General features: G+C 36.5%; 2 protein-coding genes across 2 annotated transcripts in view; both read right to left on the reverse strand.

Moving 5' to 3' along the window:
• YIPF7 (Yip1 domain family member 7) overlaps window positions 1-5,785 on the reverse strand; it is a 54,615-nt gene extending 48,830 nt beyond the window's left edge. Inside the window, exons 1-2 of the mRNA XM_040965749.1 lie at window positions 5,777-5,785; window positions 4,035-4,036 (exon numbers count right to left, since the gene is read on the reverse strand). The gene's annotated coding sequence lies outside the window, so the exon portion shown is untranslated. The remainder of the gene's footprint in view (window positions 1-4,034; window positions 4,037-5,776) is intronic.
• On the reverse strand, window positions 10-18,194 carry GNPDA2 (glucosamine-6-phosphate deaminase 2). The gene is made up of 7 exons (XM_040965747.1): window positions 18,113-18,194; window positions 16,043-16,204; window positions 13,457-13,558; window positions 12,356-12,538; window positions 7,225-7,409; window positions 5,586-5,760; window positions 10-960 (listed from the first exon to the last, which is right to left on the reverse strand). The coding sequence occupies exons 2-7, from the start codon at window positions 16,164-16,166 to the stop codon at window positions 899-901; spliced, it is 831 nt and encodes a 276-aa protein (XP_040821681.1). The 5' UTR covers window positions 16,167-16,204; window positions 18,113-18,194; the 3' UTR covers window positions 10-898.
• Between the last annotated feature and the right edge of the window lie 912 nt (window positions 18,195-19,106).

Genomic DNA, 19,106 nt, shown 5'->3' on the forward strand with positions numbered 1-19,106 from the left:
TTCTGGAAATAAAATTTAGATAACTTGTTTGTTTATTATAAGCTTTATTTGAGATAAAGATAGAAAACAATATACTTTTATTTGAACTTTATGCAACTTATGGCAATCTAAAATAGTTAACAATCTTATATTTTGTATTTCAGATATCTTATGTAATAAAGCTACTAAGTGTAACAATAATCAGAAAACAAAGTGTTTCCTTAAGTGTGTTGCTACTTAGGTATAAAGCTCTTAACTGCAAAGATGATTATATTAAGGGCATGAACCCAAGCCATTTAATAAAAATAACAGCATATTTATATAAAAGTGCTATACAAGAGGGTGCACAGAAACATGCACTTACACGTATGTTCAAAAAGGATGTAAACGCTCCTTTTAGGCACTGTCATCTCTTCAGTCCTTTCTAATAACAGCGGGGTTTTTGACATCCAAGTGCTACTGTGAGATGTCTAAGGCAACCACGTGCAGGAGAGCAGGTTGAGAACGCACAGGGCGGCATTTCCAAAGGAAAGGTCTGTGGCGGGGTTGAAACCTGAAAATCTTGGAGTGTAATCTTATAATTAAAGATCTGTGATTGCCACCAGAGTGCTGTCACAATTTGCACCTTTTGTGCCAATCTTCACAATGACTTTAAGCAAGCAGACAGTTCGTCCGTATGCTACTTCATAGGTTACTGTGTGGCTTCTGTACTTCATAATTACCAGTTTTATAAGCAACTACTCCTAAACTCTAGTGTAAAATAGACACTAATACTAAGCATGGAATGTTTAACATAGATACCAGACTTTTTCAAAATCGCATTTTCAGAATTCCCCACACTTTATCATATTGCATAGCTGAGAATTCATCTACTACTTAAAGTGTTGTTTTCCTTCAAGCAGAATTGCTCCAATCTCCTTCAATGTCCTTCTTTCATACTGTATAGTGGATCCACAAGTTTATTGTGCACATGCATTAAACCTTAAAGAAAAAAAGCACAGTTCTAGTTGTTTTTTATGATGTCCAAATGCTTTCATTTACTTTAGAACACAGAAGATTTTTAAGTTACAGTATTGAGTTCCCATCTTACAAGAAAGTTTACTGAAAAAATGTAGAGAAACACTTCAGAGTGTTTAAACTATCAAGTAAAAATGACTTTACAATCATTTATAAAATAGGGTGGACAGAGAATGTTGAAAGGTACAGAAGCAGAAGCAGTCCTTCAGAGAGCCTGCACTATGACAAGAGGAGTTTGATAATGACTTGGTAAATGCATTTTAAGTACATCTAAAAGTGTATTCCGATTTGAGTGCTCTGCAAGTTCTACTATACTTCTGGCAGAGCTCAAAATTGCTGTCTTAACAAAGGTAGCTTTCCTCTTCCTATGTAATCCAGATTTGCTAACCTGGCAAATTATTTCCCACTATTCTGGCACATGTGTATTGATGATAAGGGTTACTACCAGATTAGCGCATTCCACACTGAGGTTTACTAAGATAAAGACCCTGTATTAAATTAAGTTTAACATTTTTTAATTACTACATATTACTATGACTTGTCTATTAAATCTTCTTGGGAAGTAACGTATTTTCCATTTGTTCATACCCTACTGCTTGAGTACCATATTTCTTTTCAAAAGTTCAGAAAATTGTCTTGATCTAACTATGAAGAGTTTCTATTTTGGAGATTAAGTAAATTGGATTTTGTAGGATTAACATGGGGGCATACCATTTTGTTAGAAATTGGGATTAATAAACTCAGGACATAGGAAAGTTGTTACAAAACAAGTATTTCTTGCTGGGAAGGTTGCAAAAAGGATTAAAAAAAATAAGGTCTGTGAGGAAGATCAGGTTTTATGAGATTTGCAGAGAGCAACGAGGTCTTCGAAGAAGGGAAGGAGGTGAAAAGCAGAGATAGGGACCCTCTTGTAGCCCACAGGCCCTAATCGCTAAGAGCACAACAATAATGAAAGGTAGTTTCAGCCATCTGATTTTGAAGATACATAATTTTCTAGGAAACTACCCTGGAGAGGGTAATTTTTACATTTAATTTGTTATGTGGGAGACCAGAATAAAGTTCCTGGCTCCTGGCTTCAGTGTGATCCAAGCCTCTAGCCAGTTCAGCCATTTAGGGAGTGAACCAGTGACAGACCTCTTTCTCTGTCACTCCTCACTCTTCCAAATAAATTAAACAAAAACATTGTTAGTTCATTTAAAAATTGAAATATAGTAGTGCCAGTAAATAAGTACGCATTAGAATAGCATCTGGTGGGCCCAGTGTGATGCCTCAACTGCTAAATCCTCACCTTGCCAGTGCCAGGATCTCAGATGGGTCCCATCCCGCTCCCTGCTTGTGGCCTGGGAAAGCAGTTGAGGATGGCACAAAGCCTTGGGACCCTGCACCTATGTGGGAGACCCAGAAGAAGCTCTCCTGGCTTCAGACTGGCTCAGCTCTGCCTGTTGAGGCCATTTGTGGAATGAACCAAGATGAAAGATCTTTCTCTGTTTCTCCTTCTCTCTGTAAATCTAATCTGCCATTCCAATAAAAATAAATTTTTAAAGAATAGCATCTGTCATGCTAGGCATGTGTTTGCAAGCAATGAATCTCAACTGAACTTGAACTATGGTTATGCAACAAGGTGGAGGAATCCACCATGGGGGGAGGGGTATGGGAGGGGTGGGGGGAATCCCCAGCACCTATAAAACTGTACTACATAATACAATGTAAGCAACAATAAAAAAAAAAAAAAAAAAAAAAAAGAATGTTAACTACTAAAAAAAAAAAATAGGACAATGATGCTATTTTGTTCTTTTAACCAATAAAACTTAATTTTTAAATTATACTAATCATTCACAATGGAATTATAATGAAGTTTACAGGAACATAACAAGCACACTTCATTTTAAAAATGTGTACTTCCTCTCATTACTCTTTAATAAAGAATTATATGATAGTCAAGAATTAAAAAAAAAAAAAAGAATAGCATCTGGTCACTTTTAAAGTCTTGCCTATTATTAAATACTCATTACACTATAAACCTTTTCTGGTAAAAACCAAATTGGGCAAAGGCTAGTAGATTTATTCATACCAGAAAAAGGGCATGTTAAATCAATCTGAAAACTGGCATTAAGGGCCTGGTGCAGTAGTGTAGCGACTAAAGTCCTATCCTTTAACTCACCTAGATCCCATATGGGCTCCAGTTCTAATCCTGGAGGCCCCACTTCCTATCCGGCTCCCTGCTTGTCCCTGGGAAAGCAGTTGAGGATGGCCTTGGGACCCTCTACCTGCATGGGAGACCTGGAAGAGGCAGGCTCCTGGATTCGGATCGGCTCAGCTCTGGCTGTTGCAGCTCTATGGGGAGTGAATCAACTGATGGAAGATCTTCCTGTCTCTCCTCTGTATATCTGACTTTGCAATAAAAATAAATAAATTTTAAAAAACACTAAAATTTGTGGAAAATGAGGATTCTTTTTATTAACTAAAAAGAAATGCATTCTGAAGAACTACATGGAAATATATGACTAAAACTCCATCCACATCCACCTCTGTCCTATCCGTCATTTGTCACTCAGGTGCCCCTCCATTTCTCTGTCATATTATAAGGAAGCTAACAATGTTTCAGTTAAAAATATTCAGTTTAATTTGATATGTCTGTGGCTTGATTCAAAAACTAGTACTTTAAATGATAAAAATATAAAATGGCAATATTGAACAATGAGAAAATACTAAAGTAAATTATGTGTACTCTTTAAAAGTGCTTTGGAACAATATTTTATAAAACAATGCTCATAACAATTGCAGATACAACTAAAACAGCACAGAAGATTGAAATTTTGCTTTCAAAATATGAGACTACTTTCAGTATTTGCTAGATTTGAATCATCCACAGACTACCTTCAGACCTGTTGTTGCCTTGTTTGTAAGTAGAGGCTACTGGTTCCCTTTCCATGGGAAATATAATTTTGTTATAATTTTGTTATAATTTTGTTACAGCATAGACTGTCTTTCTGAATAGTCTGCTGTACTCTTCCCGCAGGACACATTATTGCAGGAACCACTAAGAAACAATGCTCTCAAATGGCAGAACATCAGTTTTAAAATAAATCATAATTTTAGGCAAGGTCAATGTGTCTTGGGAAATATGGCAGTTTTTTAAGCCTCATGATATCTTTAAAAAAAAGTTTGGTTTATTTGGTGAAATTTTCTAGTCCATGAGAAACATCTATTTACTAGAGTTTTAAAACATTTTGAAAATATAACAGAATTAGCACACATGCTATACACTTTGTGAATTACTGACTGACTTGTGTAACCAGGTAAGTAATTTGTGATAACAGCTATATAATTACAAGTGTTTTTGAAGTGGACATGCTCCCCAGCGGTTAAGATGCCTGCACCCCACATCCAAGTTTGCAGATACAATCCACAGCTCTGGTTCCTCATTCTAGCTTCCTGCCGCTGCTTCCTGGGCGTTGCTAGTGATGTAAGTGCCTGCTGCCCACAAGGGAGACTCCGATTACGTGCCTGGCTCCAGTTTTGGCCTGTTGTAGACATGTGGCAAATGAACTAGCAGCTCTCATACTCAAAATATATAAAAAAAGGAAAAGTCCAGGTGCTTTATATAATACACGTTTATCTAGAGTGCTTGTTTTTGTTGATATACAGACAGAGCTCATAATCAGGGAATCGGTTCTAAACTGGGATCAAATTATTCCTTGAAAAATCTTTAAAGCACCAATTACATCAAGCATATGCAGCTTTGTTATAGGCAACTTAGTACAGTAAAAAGGAGAATTAATGAATTAGACTACAGGAAAAAGGTAAAGGAAAATCAACATTTAGAAATCTACAAACTCCTCTTTCCCTGCAGAGTTTATTCCATCTTACTTTAACATTTACTCATCATCACTTCATTATTTCAAAGGTAGAAGGAAGGGGGGAGAGCAAGCGAGAGAGGTTCTAACTGCTGGTTCAGCCCAACTGCCTGTCACAGCCATGGCTGGGCTGATGCCAGGAACTGAGAGCTCCAACCAGGTCTCTCACTTAGTGGTAAGAACCTAAGCTCTTGAACCATCATCTGCCTCACGAAAATATTAGGACGCTGGACTGGAAATGCAGAGTGTTTGGGACCTGAATCAAGCACTCTGATCGGGATGGGAACATAAAAAGTGGCACCTTAGCTTGCTGTACCACGACACCTGCCTCCAGCACAACTTTAATATATCAGAATGCATTGTTTGGATTGCATGACTAGGTTCTAAAAACAGTGTGAGGAAGTGGGGCTGAGGTACTTCTGGTAAACATGAAAAGGTCAGAAAAGACACAGATGCATTTCCTTTTGGTGATTTGAAAACAGTATGAAAGTAAAATATTACATTTTGAGTCTCAAGAAAATTGAATTTCCTGAAAATACAGATTACAGATACACTCTTCTTAAAACAAAAGTAGGAAACTACCCTTGCAGCTACAATTATCTGTGTTGAGAATGTCCTGTTTTTGAAAAAAACTATTGTCAGCGCAATGCTGTTTTTCTATTAACAGCCTAAGTTTTTCCTGTTTTCTATAACCAAACATCTCACAGTCTACCTCCTAAACTCAATGCTCACCTTTAAAGTATTTCACAGTTTTAACTCTTAATTCTAAGGTAGCATCTTCATCACATACAAAGATTGTTTGGGGATGCTGCTGGAAAGCCGACACAGTCCACATGTGATTCACTCCTTCTTCTATTGCCTTGTACAGAGCAAATGCCTTGTGAGCACCTGTTATAAGGATCATTACCTGGAAAAGCATAAACATAATGTTTTTATTAATGGATAAACGATGTGACACATGAGTAATAACTCTTTAGAAGTGGATTTTAACAATGATATTCTTCCAATAAAAACATAAAAATAACTCCTCAATTCACTCAAAGTCCTTATTCTTGCTAAGGTAACAGGTTAGCAGAAAGTGTCTCTCATGGAATAAAGCTAAATAGTATTTTATTATGGAAAGTCAGTCTAATATCTGGATATTAGCATAGTAATACTGCTGTGTGAGAGATTGGGAATAATGATGAAAAACAAAAGGGCTGCTTGAAAAAATAGAATTACATGCTTTTAATAATTTATATACTCTGTTCCAATCTATTAACAAAAATTATTCAGAAAAGTGAGAAATGAATATATTTAAAAGCAATCTGGATAAGTCTGATGACTTTTTTTTATTGAACATGTGGTATCTAAACTTTTCTTGGAATAAAAACTGGAGTGAAAGGATTAGGGTTTTACTTACACAAATGAACTGCAGTCTAAGCTGTATGTAAACAAACTACAGAACATCCAACTTCGTGGTCTCAAATCCCTAAACATCTATTAAATAATTCAAAGACCATATGAAAATCTGAGTATTTATGTGTCAGAATAAATCTCCATTTTTGTATTGAATTTGAATTTTGAAATTCAAAATCTACAGATAAATTTATGTAATGTAAATCTTCAAAGTTTTTTTCTGTTAAAAACTGTTAATGTCACTGTAGTTCTGCAAAATAGCTCTGTAGAAACTGTTCCCAACAAGTATCTACGATGTGACAGGCACTGTTAGGTTTTGGATATACATGATGCATAAGCTCATGTTTCCTCTGAACTAACGTGATCCTGCTACCAGGAAAAAAAAACAGTTTTGGGTTTCCATATAAAATGATAATTTATAATGAACTGACAGGATTTGTTCTGTTCTCAAAGAACGAAAAGGCAACCAATTAAACACTTTAAAAAATAATCACAGTCTATGGCTCAGAGTTCTTGCATTTTTAAATATACCAAATTCAGCATAACTCTCAATAGGATTTCTTTTGGCTACACTCCCTATAGAGCCAAGAAGCATCTTACAGTGAGGCACCTTAGGGTTCCAAAGCAGGGCAGTACAACTAGCTTTGCATGTTTGTCCCAACAGTCCTTTTACAATATTTCAGTAATAAATTAACACCATCTGATAAGTGTCTTTGAGGATCCCAAACTGAGAAGCAAGAATGGACAAGTGAAGCAGTAACTCAAAAGATGTTATACCTAATTCTTAAATTACAGCTCCGAAAAACTTAATTTCTTTGATTCGTAAATATGTCAATGAGACTAACCAAATATACTTCGTAGAAACCAGGAAACAACTTTTACTGAAAAGAGAATACAACCCAACTGTATCATTCCACATCACAATCCAGCCAAAACAGCATCAAAGAAAGAAGACCAAAGAATAAAATCTTACTTCTCTAGCATCCATCACTGTCCCCACACCAACGGTTAGTGCCATAGTTGGCACTTTCGATAAATCGCCATCAAAATATTTAGCATTTGCCAAGATTGTGTCCATTGCTAGAGTCTTTAATCTTGTCCTTGAAACTAAACTGGATCCTGGCTCATTGAAAGCGATATGACCATCTGGACCAATTCCTTTCAAAAGAAATACACACAAATATAAAGTAATTAGTGTTTCTCATATATAATAAAAACATTTACTTAAAGTCCTTTGTGGTTGTAAGAGAAAAGGAAATGGTTAAAAACACTTTGGTTCATTTGACAGCCATATTCCTACTACACCTCAACATATTTCTATATTTGATTCAACAGATGTTTCCGTTTTTGTTATACATTGCGCTGAGCTACCATCATTAACAATAAACTTCAGCATCTTTTTACACTATTATGTTTTACAGTACAGAAAGCATTTTCACATGCATATTTATTTTTTAAAAAACAAAAGGAAACTTCAGTGCTTCAGGAAAACAAATTAGCTACTTGGGTTATAATTTAGCAAATATTAAGACAGGACTCAAAAATAACTCTGTGATTCTCAGATGTCATTATATTCACACTCTAATCTGCTTGCTTCTCCAGATTTGGAAATTAACCAGTGAACCTATTTCTAGTTTCCTTACTTTCAAAAATGAAGACAATATAACATCTAGAGCAGTAAGTATTTCAAAAATTTTTGCTGTAACTATTTCAAGAAATAATATTTAATAACACAAATAATACTTGATACTTATTGTACATTTAGGCACTTATACAAAAAAGCATAAAATATACTTACCCCCTTAGAAGTTATGCAAGCTATTTCTTATTATATTACTTCATTAACAAAACAAAAAGGAAATCCTACAGGTGACTATTGATTTCACAAATAACCATGACAACCAGTTTAAAAAACACTGCTTCAAAAGGATCTACTGCCAGCTCTGAGATTTTAGGATTGCTTCTAAACTAACATTATAGTACTCCATCTTTGACAGACACAGAAAACTTTCATAAAATCAGCTGCATGAAACAAGTTGTTTTATTTTGGGCAATTTCAATCAAAAATTATATATACAGGTGCTCTTGAGCCATTAAAAAATCTCTTATGTTAAAATCTGTACATTTACTTTGATATGTATATGTTATAACACATAGCTTATAACCTCAACAAAATTTCCCAAAGAACCACCAGGTAAGTAAGACAGAGTAGCCTGGTTTTAAAGGATGAAGGAATACATATTTCATGCAATAGAGACAATTTACCAAAGCACAACAATCTAGGAATCTTTAATGTGGAAGCATACATTTTTAATGTGAGGTCCTACATGTAGCTATTATTAATGGATTATTCTATTACATCTGCTTACAAAGTATAATTAGACATAGGTTTAAATACATCGGTGAAAGTATTCTGTTTCTCAGATTTACACATGCACAAATATTTATATACATGAACAGAGGAAAAGATGAAATCAGGAAAATAAACAAAAGAGAAGTTTTACTGAGATAACACTAGTGGTTCTCATTGATGATCTGGGCCCCATAGAAGTATATATCCACAGCTAAACTAAAGTTATAAGCAAAGCGTAGTAAGGGAAAAGTGATATATTTACTTACGGGCTAGGATTAACCGAGAAACTGGCTTAATGATTAAATGATTTTTAATGTAGATAATTCATTTTTCTATAAAAATGTACTTATGAATATGAAAGGCAGAGAGTGAGAGAGCTCTGTTCCATTGGTTCTTTTCCAAAATGTCTATAATGGCTAGGGCCCCGTCAAACCAAAACCAAGACCAAGAGTTGGGAACTCAATCTAACTCTCCCAAATGGGTGGCAGGGACGTAGTACTTGAGTCATCATCCAATGCCTGCCAGGATGTACGGTAGCTGGAACCAAAAATGTAATCAGGTCTTCAATGAACTCAGGAACTAGGGATGTGGGCTAGGCCAGATGCATGTCTCAAATGTGGCAAATATGTATTTGGCTTTAAGTCTAATTTAATATATTAGTACATCTATGTACTAACAGTACATTTATATATATCTATGTACATCAAAGTATATCTATGAGACAGCTCAAAAATGCACATTTTGTATCTCCCTAATATTCACATAGTTATGTAGGAAGAGTATAAATTTCATGAAAGGACTTCACCTTCACTGCTGTATCTTTATATTTATGACAACACATAACTTGAGTGGCTGTCAATAAACAGTTGAATAACGCTACTTTCTGGTAATCAAAGTATAATTTCTTTCAACTTCTCTTCTGCTGTGAGCTCACTACAGAAGCTAAAAGATTATAGTGCTTAGGCAGAGTATCTGTGGTCTAGAACATTCATTCTGGATTGGAATCTTGACCATGACTATAGAAAGAAGACACGGAGACCTAAAGCACTGGATGATGGTACTGCACAGAGGGTAATGAGTACCTACTTCTAAGATCTGAGGTTGCAAGGAACCGGTTTTTTCAACTCTTCCTTAGTATTGTGCTACCCCAGTGCCATTCCAATTAATTTGCTTTTAATTAGTTCCATTTACAGAGAATCAAAATCACCAACCAAAGAATCCAATCATGTAATCACAATAGGATGTAAATATGTCTATAAATATGTCTCTTCATTTTTTTCTTTTTAAAGAAAAATGGTTATTTTAAACATTAGTATTATGGATCTTACATACTAAAGTACAAGTTTCATCTTACTCTTGGGCCACAGCAGGAATTCAAGATATACCACCTTACTGTGTCTCAACACTCTTGCCACACACAAAAAAAAAAACATGAGAATCATCAGAGCATAAATTTTCTTCTTTTTCTTCTCTCCCAAAGTATTCGAAGACCTGCTCTAATGCTCTGGAGTTAATAAATATCTTTGAGCTGTTTTCATTTTGTTTCTAATGCAGAGGAGTAGAAAACCCCATTGTGGTTTCAAGTCCAATCTGCAATCTCTATTCCAACTTTACCTTTAATAAAGCTGACATTTTGATCCCATTTGGCACAGTTCTTAGTGTTTTTATTAACCAAACCCTGGAACAAAAGAAGGGCAAGTGGTAAGACCCAGAAACCAAACCTCATCTGAAAATCCAATGATAATATACCTAGACCAATAAATGTAAAGAATCAAATTAGATTCTTTTAAGAAAATATACATTTAATGAGTAAGAGGGAATGCTGAAGAAGAAAAAGTTCGGAGAAAAAAGTTGAATAAGTGAACCCTTCTCTCTTTATGCATAGTGTGTCATTCGAATGGTAAACACTGAGCCATCGCAAGACTTTCACTGAATTGTAGAGAAGTGTTCTTAAAATGTTTTTTTTTTTTCTTTTTTCTGGGAGTTGGAGTCATGGATATTATGGGGGGAAGCAAGGGAAGCAGAGGACTCCTGGAAGCTTTACTGATAAAACAGTTTAAAGTTCTTTTTAGTAAGAGTTAGTGATACACACACACAATTATAGTTTATGCTTTATCTAGTTAAAGGGCGAGAGGAAATGATTTACAGTGCGAAAAACATGAAAAAAAAATGAGGTAACAAACAATGAGAAATGACTTAAAGATTTGTGTAAAAAGAAGCGACTTCTACCACAGTAATTGGATATATTAAACAATACATTAATGAATGCCTTATGGAAAGCACACCAAAAGTGAGAAATAGAGTTAAGATAGTTCTTAGCAGTTTTTCAACCCCCATACATTCTGTTTCCTGGTACTGAATCTACAAGGAATTCTTTATATGCATGCTTATGGAGAGTCAATAATTAAATAGGAGGAAAGCAAATCCAATTAAGCCATTTTATAAACAGTCATTTTGAACAAAGAATCTCTGCCAGCTAATATACTTTTCAAGCCCAAGACAAATGGTTTAGCTATATTATATTTCAGTAATTCTATTTCATTTTAGTCTAGAGTTTACCAAATCTAGAAACTGAGCAGTCAGTACCCTTTTTAAATATTCTCATTATTGTGTTAGTGTTGGTCTTAGCAGTCACAAACAGTAATCATGTCAAAATCGAGCCATATGAAAAAAAACCTGAAATATGTATTAATAATCTCTAAGATTACTAAGGTAACACTAGCAAATTTTTTTTTAAAAAAAACATAGTCTTATTGTAAAATGCTGTGCCTAACTTGTGTACTTGCTCAGATAAATAACCACTCTATTTACCCAAGAAAATAAATGTCATCTGCTCCATTATTTATTCAGGACTAAATTTCCTTATAGAATGTTTTAATCTGTCTAGATATCTGTAGAAATAATTTGTTAAAAATTTCAGAGACTTCAATAAACTATGTGACAAGTATGTGAAAAGCTTCAATTCAAAGAGAAAAAGTCTATATTACACACAGAGTGGCAAACATCCATCCATCCATCTACCTGGTGTTTTATACACGTAAACAGTGTGGCTAATTAGCACTCACTTTGGAATGGCTAATACTAATGCTATCTTACAAGTGATTTAATCTTAATGATACCGCCTAGCTCAACCACAGTTGGCCACTTCAATCATACAGCTCTAATTTTGAGTTTTCTAACAAACTGATTATAAAAATACACATAAAATTACTAATTTAGGACATTAATATTTTTAGTTGGATAGTAAAGAATTTGACAAAAAATTTAGTTTTAGTTGACAGGATATTGTTGTGATCACAATTACCTGTCTCCGATGCCACACTGACATCAGAAAATCACGCTGATTTTCATGACAAAGAAACTCCTCCTCCTATTCTCAGTTGATGATCACACACACACACACACACACACACACACACACACACACACACACACTCTTTGAGAACTTTGGGAAATGGGGAACAAATCACTCATTTAAAAAAACCCACAATAAACTGTTAACCTTAAGCAGGTAGTTTCAAGGTTTTAATGGCAACTGGCACCTATCACTCAAGATAGGTTAACTGTTAGAATTTTATGATGGTTTTGATGGAAATAAATTAGAAATCGGTATTTCTCCAAGTGGGTGCTGTAGACAATCACAGATGTTTATCCTGCACAGTGTTTAGAATAATTTTCATTTGGACTGAAATCCTAAGACACTGAATTCAGACATTAGGTGAATGTTTATAAACACGGTCATCTTACATACCTCCAACGAAAAGATCTATTCCTCCAGCTTCTTTGATTTTCTTTTCAAACGCATCACATTCTGCTTGTAAGTCTGCAGCATTCCCATCAAGGATGTGAGCATTGTTAGGATCAATATCAATATGCTTAAAAAAGTTATTCCACATATACGAATGGTAGCTTTCAGGATGATTCCTTGGAAGTCCTAAATATGAAATTAAAAAAGAAAAATGTAACTACTTCCAGTAATAAATCTAAACATTCTTTTTCTACCATAAATGCTACTCAAAACAGATCCTCTCTAAGCCATTATCCATTTAAAAGCTTTTTTTTGTACAATATGGGTTTACAAAATCATCAGTATCTTGTCATTTCACATGTATGTATAATACAATTATGTGTAAAACACTGCTGAAAATACTATTATCATTTTCACTTTATAGACACATGAAAATCTTAGAACTTATTTCAAGCCAACCAGTGCTGCAGATGGAAATGACTTTTTAAAGCTAAAAACAAATTCATTAGCTAAGTCAATTGAAATATTAGCTATGTTCTTCGTCAATTTTTCCTATTCATGTGCAAAGTACCCTGAATGATACTTTTTGCTTTTTATCACATCACATTATTATTAAAATTATATTCCTACATTTCTCTTCTAATACAGTTTCTACACAATACAGGTATTTCAGGTAAATCAGTAAATGTTCAATAAGTTATAAAGGCCAAACAGTTATAATAAGAATAAGTAGCTTTTTACTCGAAAAAGTATTTTCTTAGTGACTTTTACATAAATATTATTTATCCTCACAAAACTGATTATTAACTCTGTTTTAAGAATAAAAACACATGACAAGATACATGAATGGACTGCTGAGTCGACACACTGGTTAAGTGGCAGAGTCTGAGATGAATGCAGACTGACTTCTAGTCCTAGATTCTTCCCACTACACTGAGCTGTCTTTGAAAAAATAATTTTCAAATAACCTTCCAAACTTATTACACAGTAGTATAATGCATTCTACAGATATACCCTTATATTCAAGACACAAATTCAAACAATATTCTAAAAATATATTCATTGACATATAGAGCATGTCCAATAGATTCAAATACAGCTTACCTACATATTCATCCATGTTAAAGGTCTTCACATATTTAAAAGAAAGATCTCCATTCTTGTGATATTCTATTAGCTTTTTATAGCATCCTAGAGGTGTACTCCCTGAAACAGATGAAGATTCCACTTCATAATTTAAAAATCTAGTTTTTAAAATCTTGTATTTATTAAATATTCTAATTAACTAGATAATTTTTGATTTAAATAAATTTTAAATAACAAACAAACACTGAATTGTTCTCTAATGAATTTGGAAGTCTGTAACAAAAACAAAAGTTTGGAAAATTCTTGCATTTCTGGTGAAAAACTTATTTATGATAAGGAGTTCTGGGAAGTAGGACATTGGCTACACACTTTGAGTTCTTGATCTTACTGTTTTACAATCTGATTCGTTGAAATGGTTGATATTTGAAAAGAGATTGGATGGTGCTTCATTTTGTACACAATAAAAACATGAATTTAGTCACTTGTGGACAGCTTATTTTCTAATTTTTTTTTTTTTTTTTTTTGGATAGAATTCTAAACTGAAAGGCTAGATAGAATGCAGTCTTAACTAGTGACGTAGCCAACAAAATCCTGTTTGGAGTACTGATTCCCAGTTAATCCATTATCATAGACTAATGCAGAATCTACAACCCACACACGGGGCAGGAGTTGTGGCACATCATGTTAAGCCAGCATCTGTAGTACTGGCACCCCATATAGTATTGCTACGGATAAAATACTGCTTCTACTTCCAATCTAGCTTGCTGCTAATGCAGCTGTCAGGTAGTAAATACTGTCACACGTACTTGAGTTACTGCAAACTACTTGGGTGACCTGGATGGAGTTCCAGACTCCTGGGTTCAAGCTGGCCAGACCCAGGTATGGCAACCATACGGCAGCCATTTGAGGAGTGAACCAGCAGATGAAGTGCTCTACCTCTTTCAAATGAATAATTTAAAAAATCTTTAAAAGCAATACAGGAATCAGGAGCTTCTTCTGGGTCTCCCATGCAGGTGCATGGTCCCAAGGCTTTGGGCCTTGAAGTTGGGCCCAATGGGACCCCAGTGCTTTCAAGGTGAGGAATTAGCCACTGGGCCCTGCAGAAAAAATTTTCAAATCCATGCATGATTTTTCATAATACATACTCCTCATGAAATTTAAGCAAACATCTCAGGTAAGTCTGATAGAAATAGTCACAAGGAAAATACATACCCACTTAAATATATATATAATAACATATATAATGGAAAAACTGCCTTTCATTTGAGAGGACAGAATAAAAGTAGTTATTAAGTTACTAGTACCACAGAAAATCAGGGTATAATAACAGAATATTTTTAAGATAGGCATAAGCAAATTTTTAAAAACTGTGAATAACCATTTTAAAACTAATGATATCAAATTTTATAACTTCTTTTCAAAGAACTATAGTCATCTAATAAGAAAATTGGTTTAAAGTAGATAAACACACTTTCCTTTCTCTGTAGAAACAGAAACAAATTTCTTTCAGCACCAAGAAGAGAATTTGGGGATTTCCCTTACTTAGGGATAAATGAATAAGAATAAGGAGCTGCTACAATGCTGGTGTCATTTTCTAACTTTTACTGAATGAGACTAAATAAAAAAAAAGATGTGAAACACTGTCAGCTGTCAAAGACATTTCAGTTGACTACGTGCTTTATAATGAATCATTTAATGCCTTAATAATTAGCAAGTTAGCTGTATCCTAAAAAAAGTTGTAGTTGCAAATAAAAAAGTCATATTTAGCACAGTTGGCATTTAGAACTCTGAATCCATTCTACCCCCATAGTCAACCTACTGCTTATTTCTGCATCATAATTCAGAAAAAGTGATGGAAGACTGAATGTTACCCAGTTGACAGTGTACAGACCGGTAACAGAAGCAATGCTCAACGGCCAGGGCTTAAATGACAGAACTGAGTGACGAAGGAATACATAAGATAAACAAAACCCCCAAACTCCCCTTCATCATCTTCACCAAGATCTAAAGTTCTGGACCAAACATTTTCAAAAAACAAAATAAAAAATAAATTCAACCAGAAGAATGTCATTCACGTAGTTATCCCAGCAGGAAACAAAAAACCAAAAAAAAGCCTGTAGCTTGGCTATACAGTTTGGAATTTTGGAATGAATGGGAGAGGGGCAGAAGAAAACAATGTTTAAGCACGGAAACCTTAAATCTACACAGCGCTTGTGACGGAGCCTCAACGCAGCGCTGTAAGCTACTATTCCCCTCACAGACAAGGACGCCGAGGTTCACATAAGTAGAATGAACCCTTCGCAGTCACTCACCAAGAAGCAACCCCAATTCTAGGTCTAATACTCGTGCTGTTATTAATTTAATATTATTTAAGTTGTATAGGATTAGAGGGCACCATCTGGTCATTTTCTAAGAGAACTCTCAATAGACAACAGAAATTAAAACAAAAAGATTTTATGTAGCTGCATGTGTATGCCTCCAGCCCATTTCTATCCATCTCTAGCTTTTCACACAGATATGTTCAATCAATGGTACGACCAGAAATAAGAACAGAAAATAGTGTACTAAGAGAAAGCTTGTAACTCTATCACTTTTTTGGATTACCTGTTGGTAAGCCCAGTGTAAAGTATCTGTCCTGCCCAGGTTTGAACTGAATGATGCGATTACAGATGTATTTGGCTGCCCATTCACTAGCCAGGTCATAGTTTTCAAGAATGACTAGCCTCATGATGGAGATGCACAGCTCCCAGGACAAGACGCTCCAACCTGAGAAGATGACAAAGGAACACTGCTTGAACTACTATTCGGACACTCCACAAGAATTGCAACACAGTGAGGACAGAAAAAAGGAACATTATTTAAAAATGATGCAACCTATAAAACTAGTCCAACTGATGTCTGAACCATTAGGCCAAACTCCAACCTGACAGTTTATAACAGTAGCCTGTGTCTTTTAACATCTCTAACGGAAGCTATTTTTATTTCTATCAGGATTAATAATATTTTCACTTTTCACTGGATTCTACAACTATAATTTTCAGCTTTTAATTCTTCATTTTACATTTAAAAGACACAGACAACAACTGTACTTCATGACAAGGCTTCAGTATGCAAGTTCTGAACCCACATACCTTACATGAGTAATAATTTTTTTAATGGGAATAAGGTTTATTGCAATGAATACATGGAAGCAAAATGATGCCCTTAAGAATGCAATGATCTAGAATATGTCTTGGGCACTTTGCCCTCAGTCCTGCACCCTGACAGATGCACTAAGGCCAAAGCTAGGCTTACTAAAGAAAGCCACTGTTGAGGGCCCTGCTACTAATGGTTAGAATCTCTCAGTATTCTCTCAGGTTGAAATCACCCTCCTGGTTCTCAGACACAGGAAAAGGATTCTGCTGAGTTTGTGAAGCTATGGGGTTATGAAGGGAGAAGTGCACCCGACTCAAAATCCTAGGATGCCGTATCACTTGAGAAGCACTTGGGGTGTCTGTTAAAAACACATATTCTCTTTAAAAAATTTTTTTTTTAATTTTTCATGATACAGTTTCTTAGGCTCAAGGATTTCCCTTTCTATTCTGCCCACTTACCCTCCCCCTTTCCCCTACATAATTACAATAGTATGGTCCTTCAAAAACAGTCACAAGTGCACCATTCTTCCCTTTAAGTGTATCATGATACTGTAGGTACTGACGGTGGTACAAAGTCCAGCATCCTATTGTTAAGATGTATTTAAGTCTCACTGGGAGTCCATTATTTATTCAGTGGAGACAGATACTGCAATATATCTTCACCTCTCAGTATGCTAGCCTCCATTATATAATTCCTCCAGATGAATATATAGTATATACATGCCTATGTATCTACTGACCTTCTATTTTGCATGAAGGTTGCCTTAGGTGAGATTTTTGGGCTCATCTTACAATATTTCAATATATGGAAACTGCACCGGAACAATTATCGAAGGAATTCTTAGCATCAGGTAAAACTCAGAAAATACCACCCTGCACTTTGTTGCAGTGGGATGCATGTGAGTCTCTTAAGGTACAGGCCAATTTCTATTTTCTTTTTTAACTAACTCTGCAGGGCACACAGTTTACCTGCAAGAGACCTAAATATGCTCCTATCTATCCAGAAGAAAGGAAAAAGAAGTGTGTTCACCCTGGACTTTTAAGATATGCCCTTTCTAAATTTTGCCGGTCCCTGGAAACAGAAACTGCTCTTTATCTAGTATCATGCAATTAACTCTCTCCGGCATCACGACCACACGGCATTCCTCCTCTGCCTTCGGTGCTGATTCATGTCGGAAAGGCATCCTATCGGAGGAAGGTTCCCGAGGGCAAATCTGAAAACTTCGGAGCCGGATGAACTCCCACAGCCCTTGAGGCTCACACACGGGTACTAGGAAGGCTAGGACTAAAATCCAGCCTGTCACGGTTTTCACTCCCACTTGTCGCCCACCCCGGGGCGGCTGAGCCTCAGAGCACCGAGCAGGTCACCGCAGCTTCTGACAGGATCCACCTGAGACCGCCAAGGTCAGGGACCCCAACCTCCCCGAGCCCCCCGAGTCCCGACACAGGGGAGCCGGCCACCGCGGTTCCTTGTGGGACCGCCCCCTCGGCTCACCAGTGAACCCACAAGTGCACGGGCTCCTCGGCGGAAGCGACTAACCTTGAGGAACCCGCGAGCCACCCCGGCCGGCGCCCGGAGCGGGAAACGCAAGGACCCGGATGCAGAGAAGGAAGGGTCGGTGGCGGCGTCGCGTTTGACGGGCTCCGCGCAGGCGCGCTGCCTTTAAGCGGGCGGGTGCGGAGGGGAGATCCGCCCGAGCTTCTAGTGGCGGGACGCTGTGCTACCTACGCGTCACCAGTGCCTGGGGTGTCTCTACTGCTCTACTGCTCCTTGCTCCCTCGTCTGTCAGAGGTGAATTGCAATAGTGCGTTTAGGTTTATGGTACTCACACACGTTTTATCACTTCAGTTGTTGCTGGTAACACCGTTGTTAACTCCTTTTAGCTCCTGAGGTACTACTTTGCAGCCACCGGGACCTCTGGGGGTTTTGTATTCATAGAGTTCATCCAAGTTAAGCTTACATAATACGTTACTGAGTGACCCATATCCAGTGGGAGACCCTGGGCTGTATCCTTGAGAGAAAACGGGGTGAGGGGGAGGTTTGGAGGAGGCGACTGTATCAGAGTTCAGGAATTGGGATGATAGCGAGAAAAGGGTGAGGGGGCAGAAATCAGCTTCGGACTAGATATTACGGTCTTTGAGGAGTGACAGTGAGATTGTTAAGCAGCAGCAGCCACTCAGAAGATTGTATGTCCTCACATAGTTAGGGTTCTGTTGGGAGCAGTACCCGCTGACTGCCAGCCTGAAGTGACAGGCTAGCTCCAGGACCTGTTGCCGTGGGAACTATGACGTTAAGATACACATGAAAGTATGCTGCTCGGGGTCCAGGGTAGGATGCTCCTGTCTCCATCCTAGGGAAACAGCAATGTTTCTCAAACCCTGATGGAAAACAAGGAGGGTTGTTTGTTTTCCTCTCTTTTGTGTTTAGCACGATTGCCTTTAATTTACAAAAGCAAACTGTGCCTCCTTTCCAGTGCTATCATTGGCTAAGTAAAAAATAGTGGCAGTTGAGAATCCTCTGAAGATCAATTGAG

This window comes from Ochotona curzoniae, unplaced genomic scaffold (assembly GCF_017591425.1).
Source record: "Ochotona curzoniae isolate NIBS_2020 unplaced genomic scaffold, NIBS_Ocur_1.0 scaffold_4505, whole genome shotgun sequence".
Lineage (NCBI taxonomy): Eukaryota > Metazoa > Chordata > Mammalia > Lagomorpha > Ochotonidae > Ochotona > Ochotona curzoniae.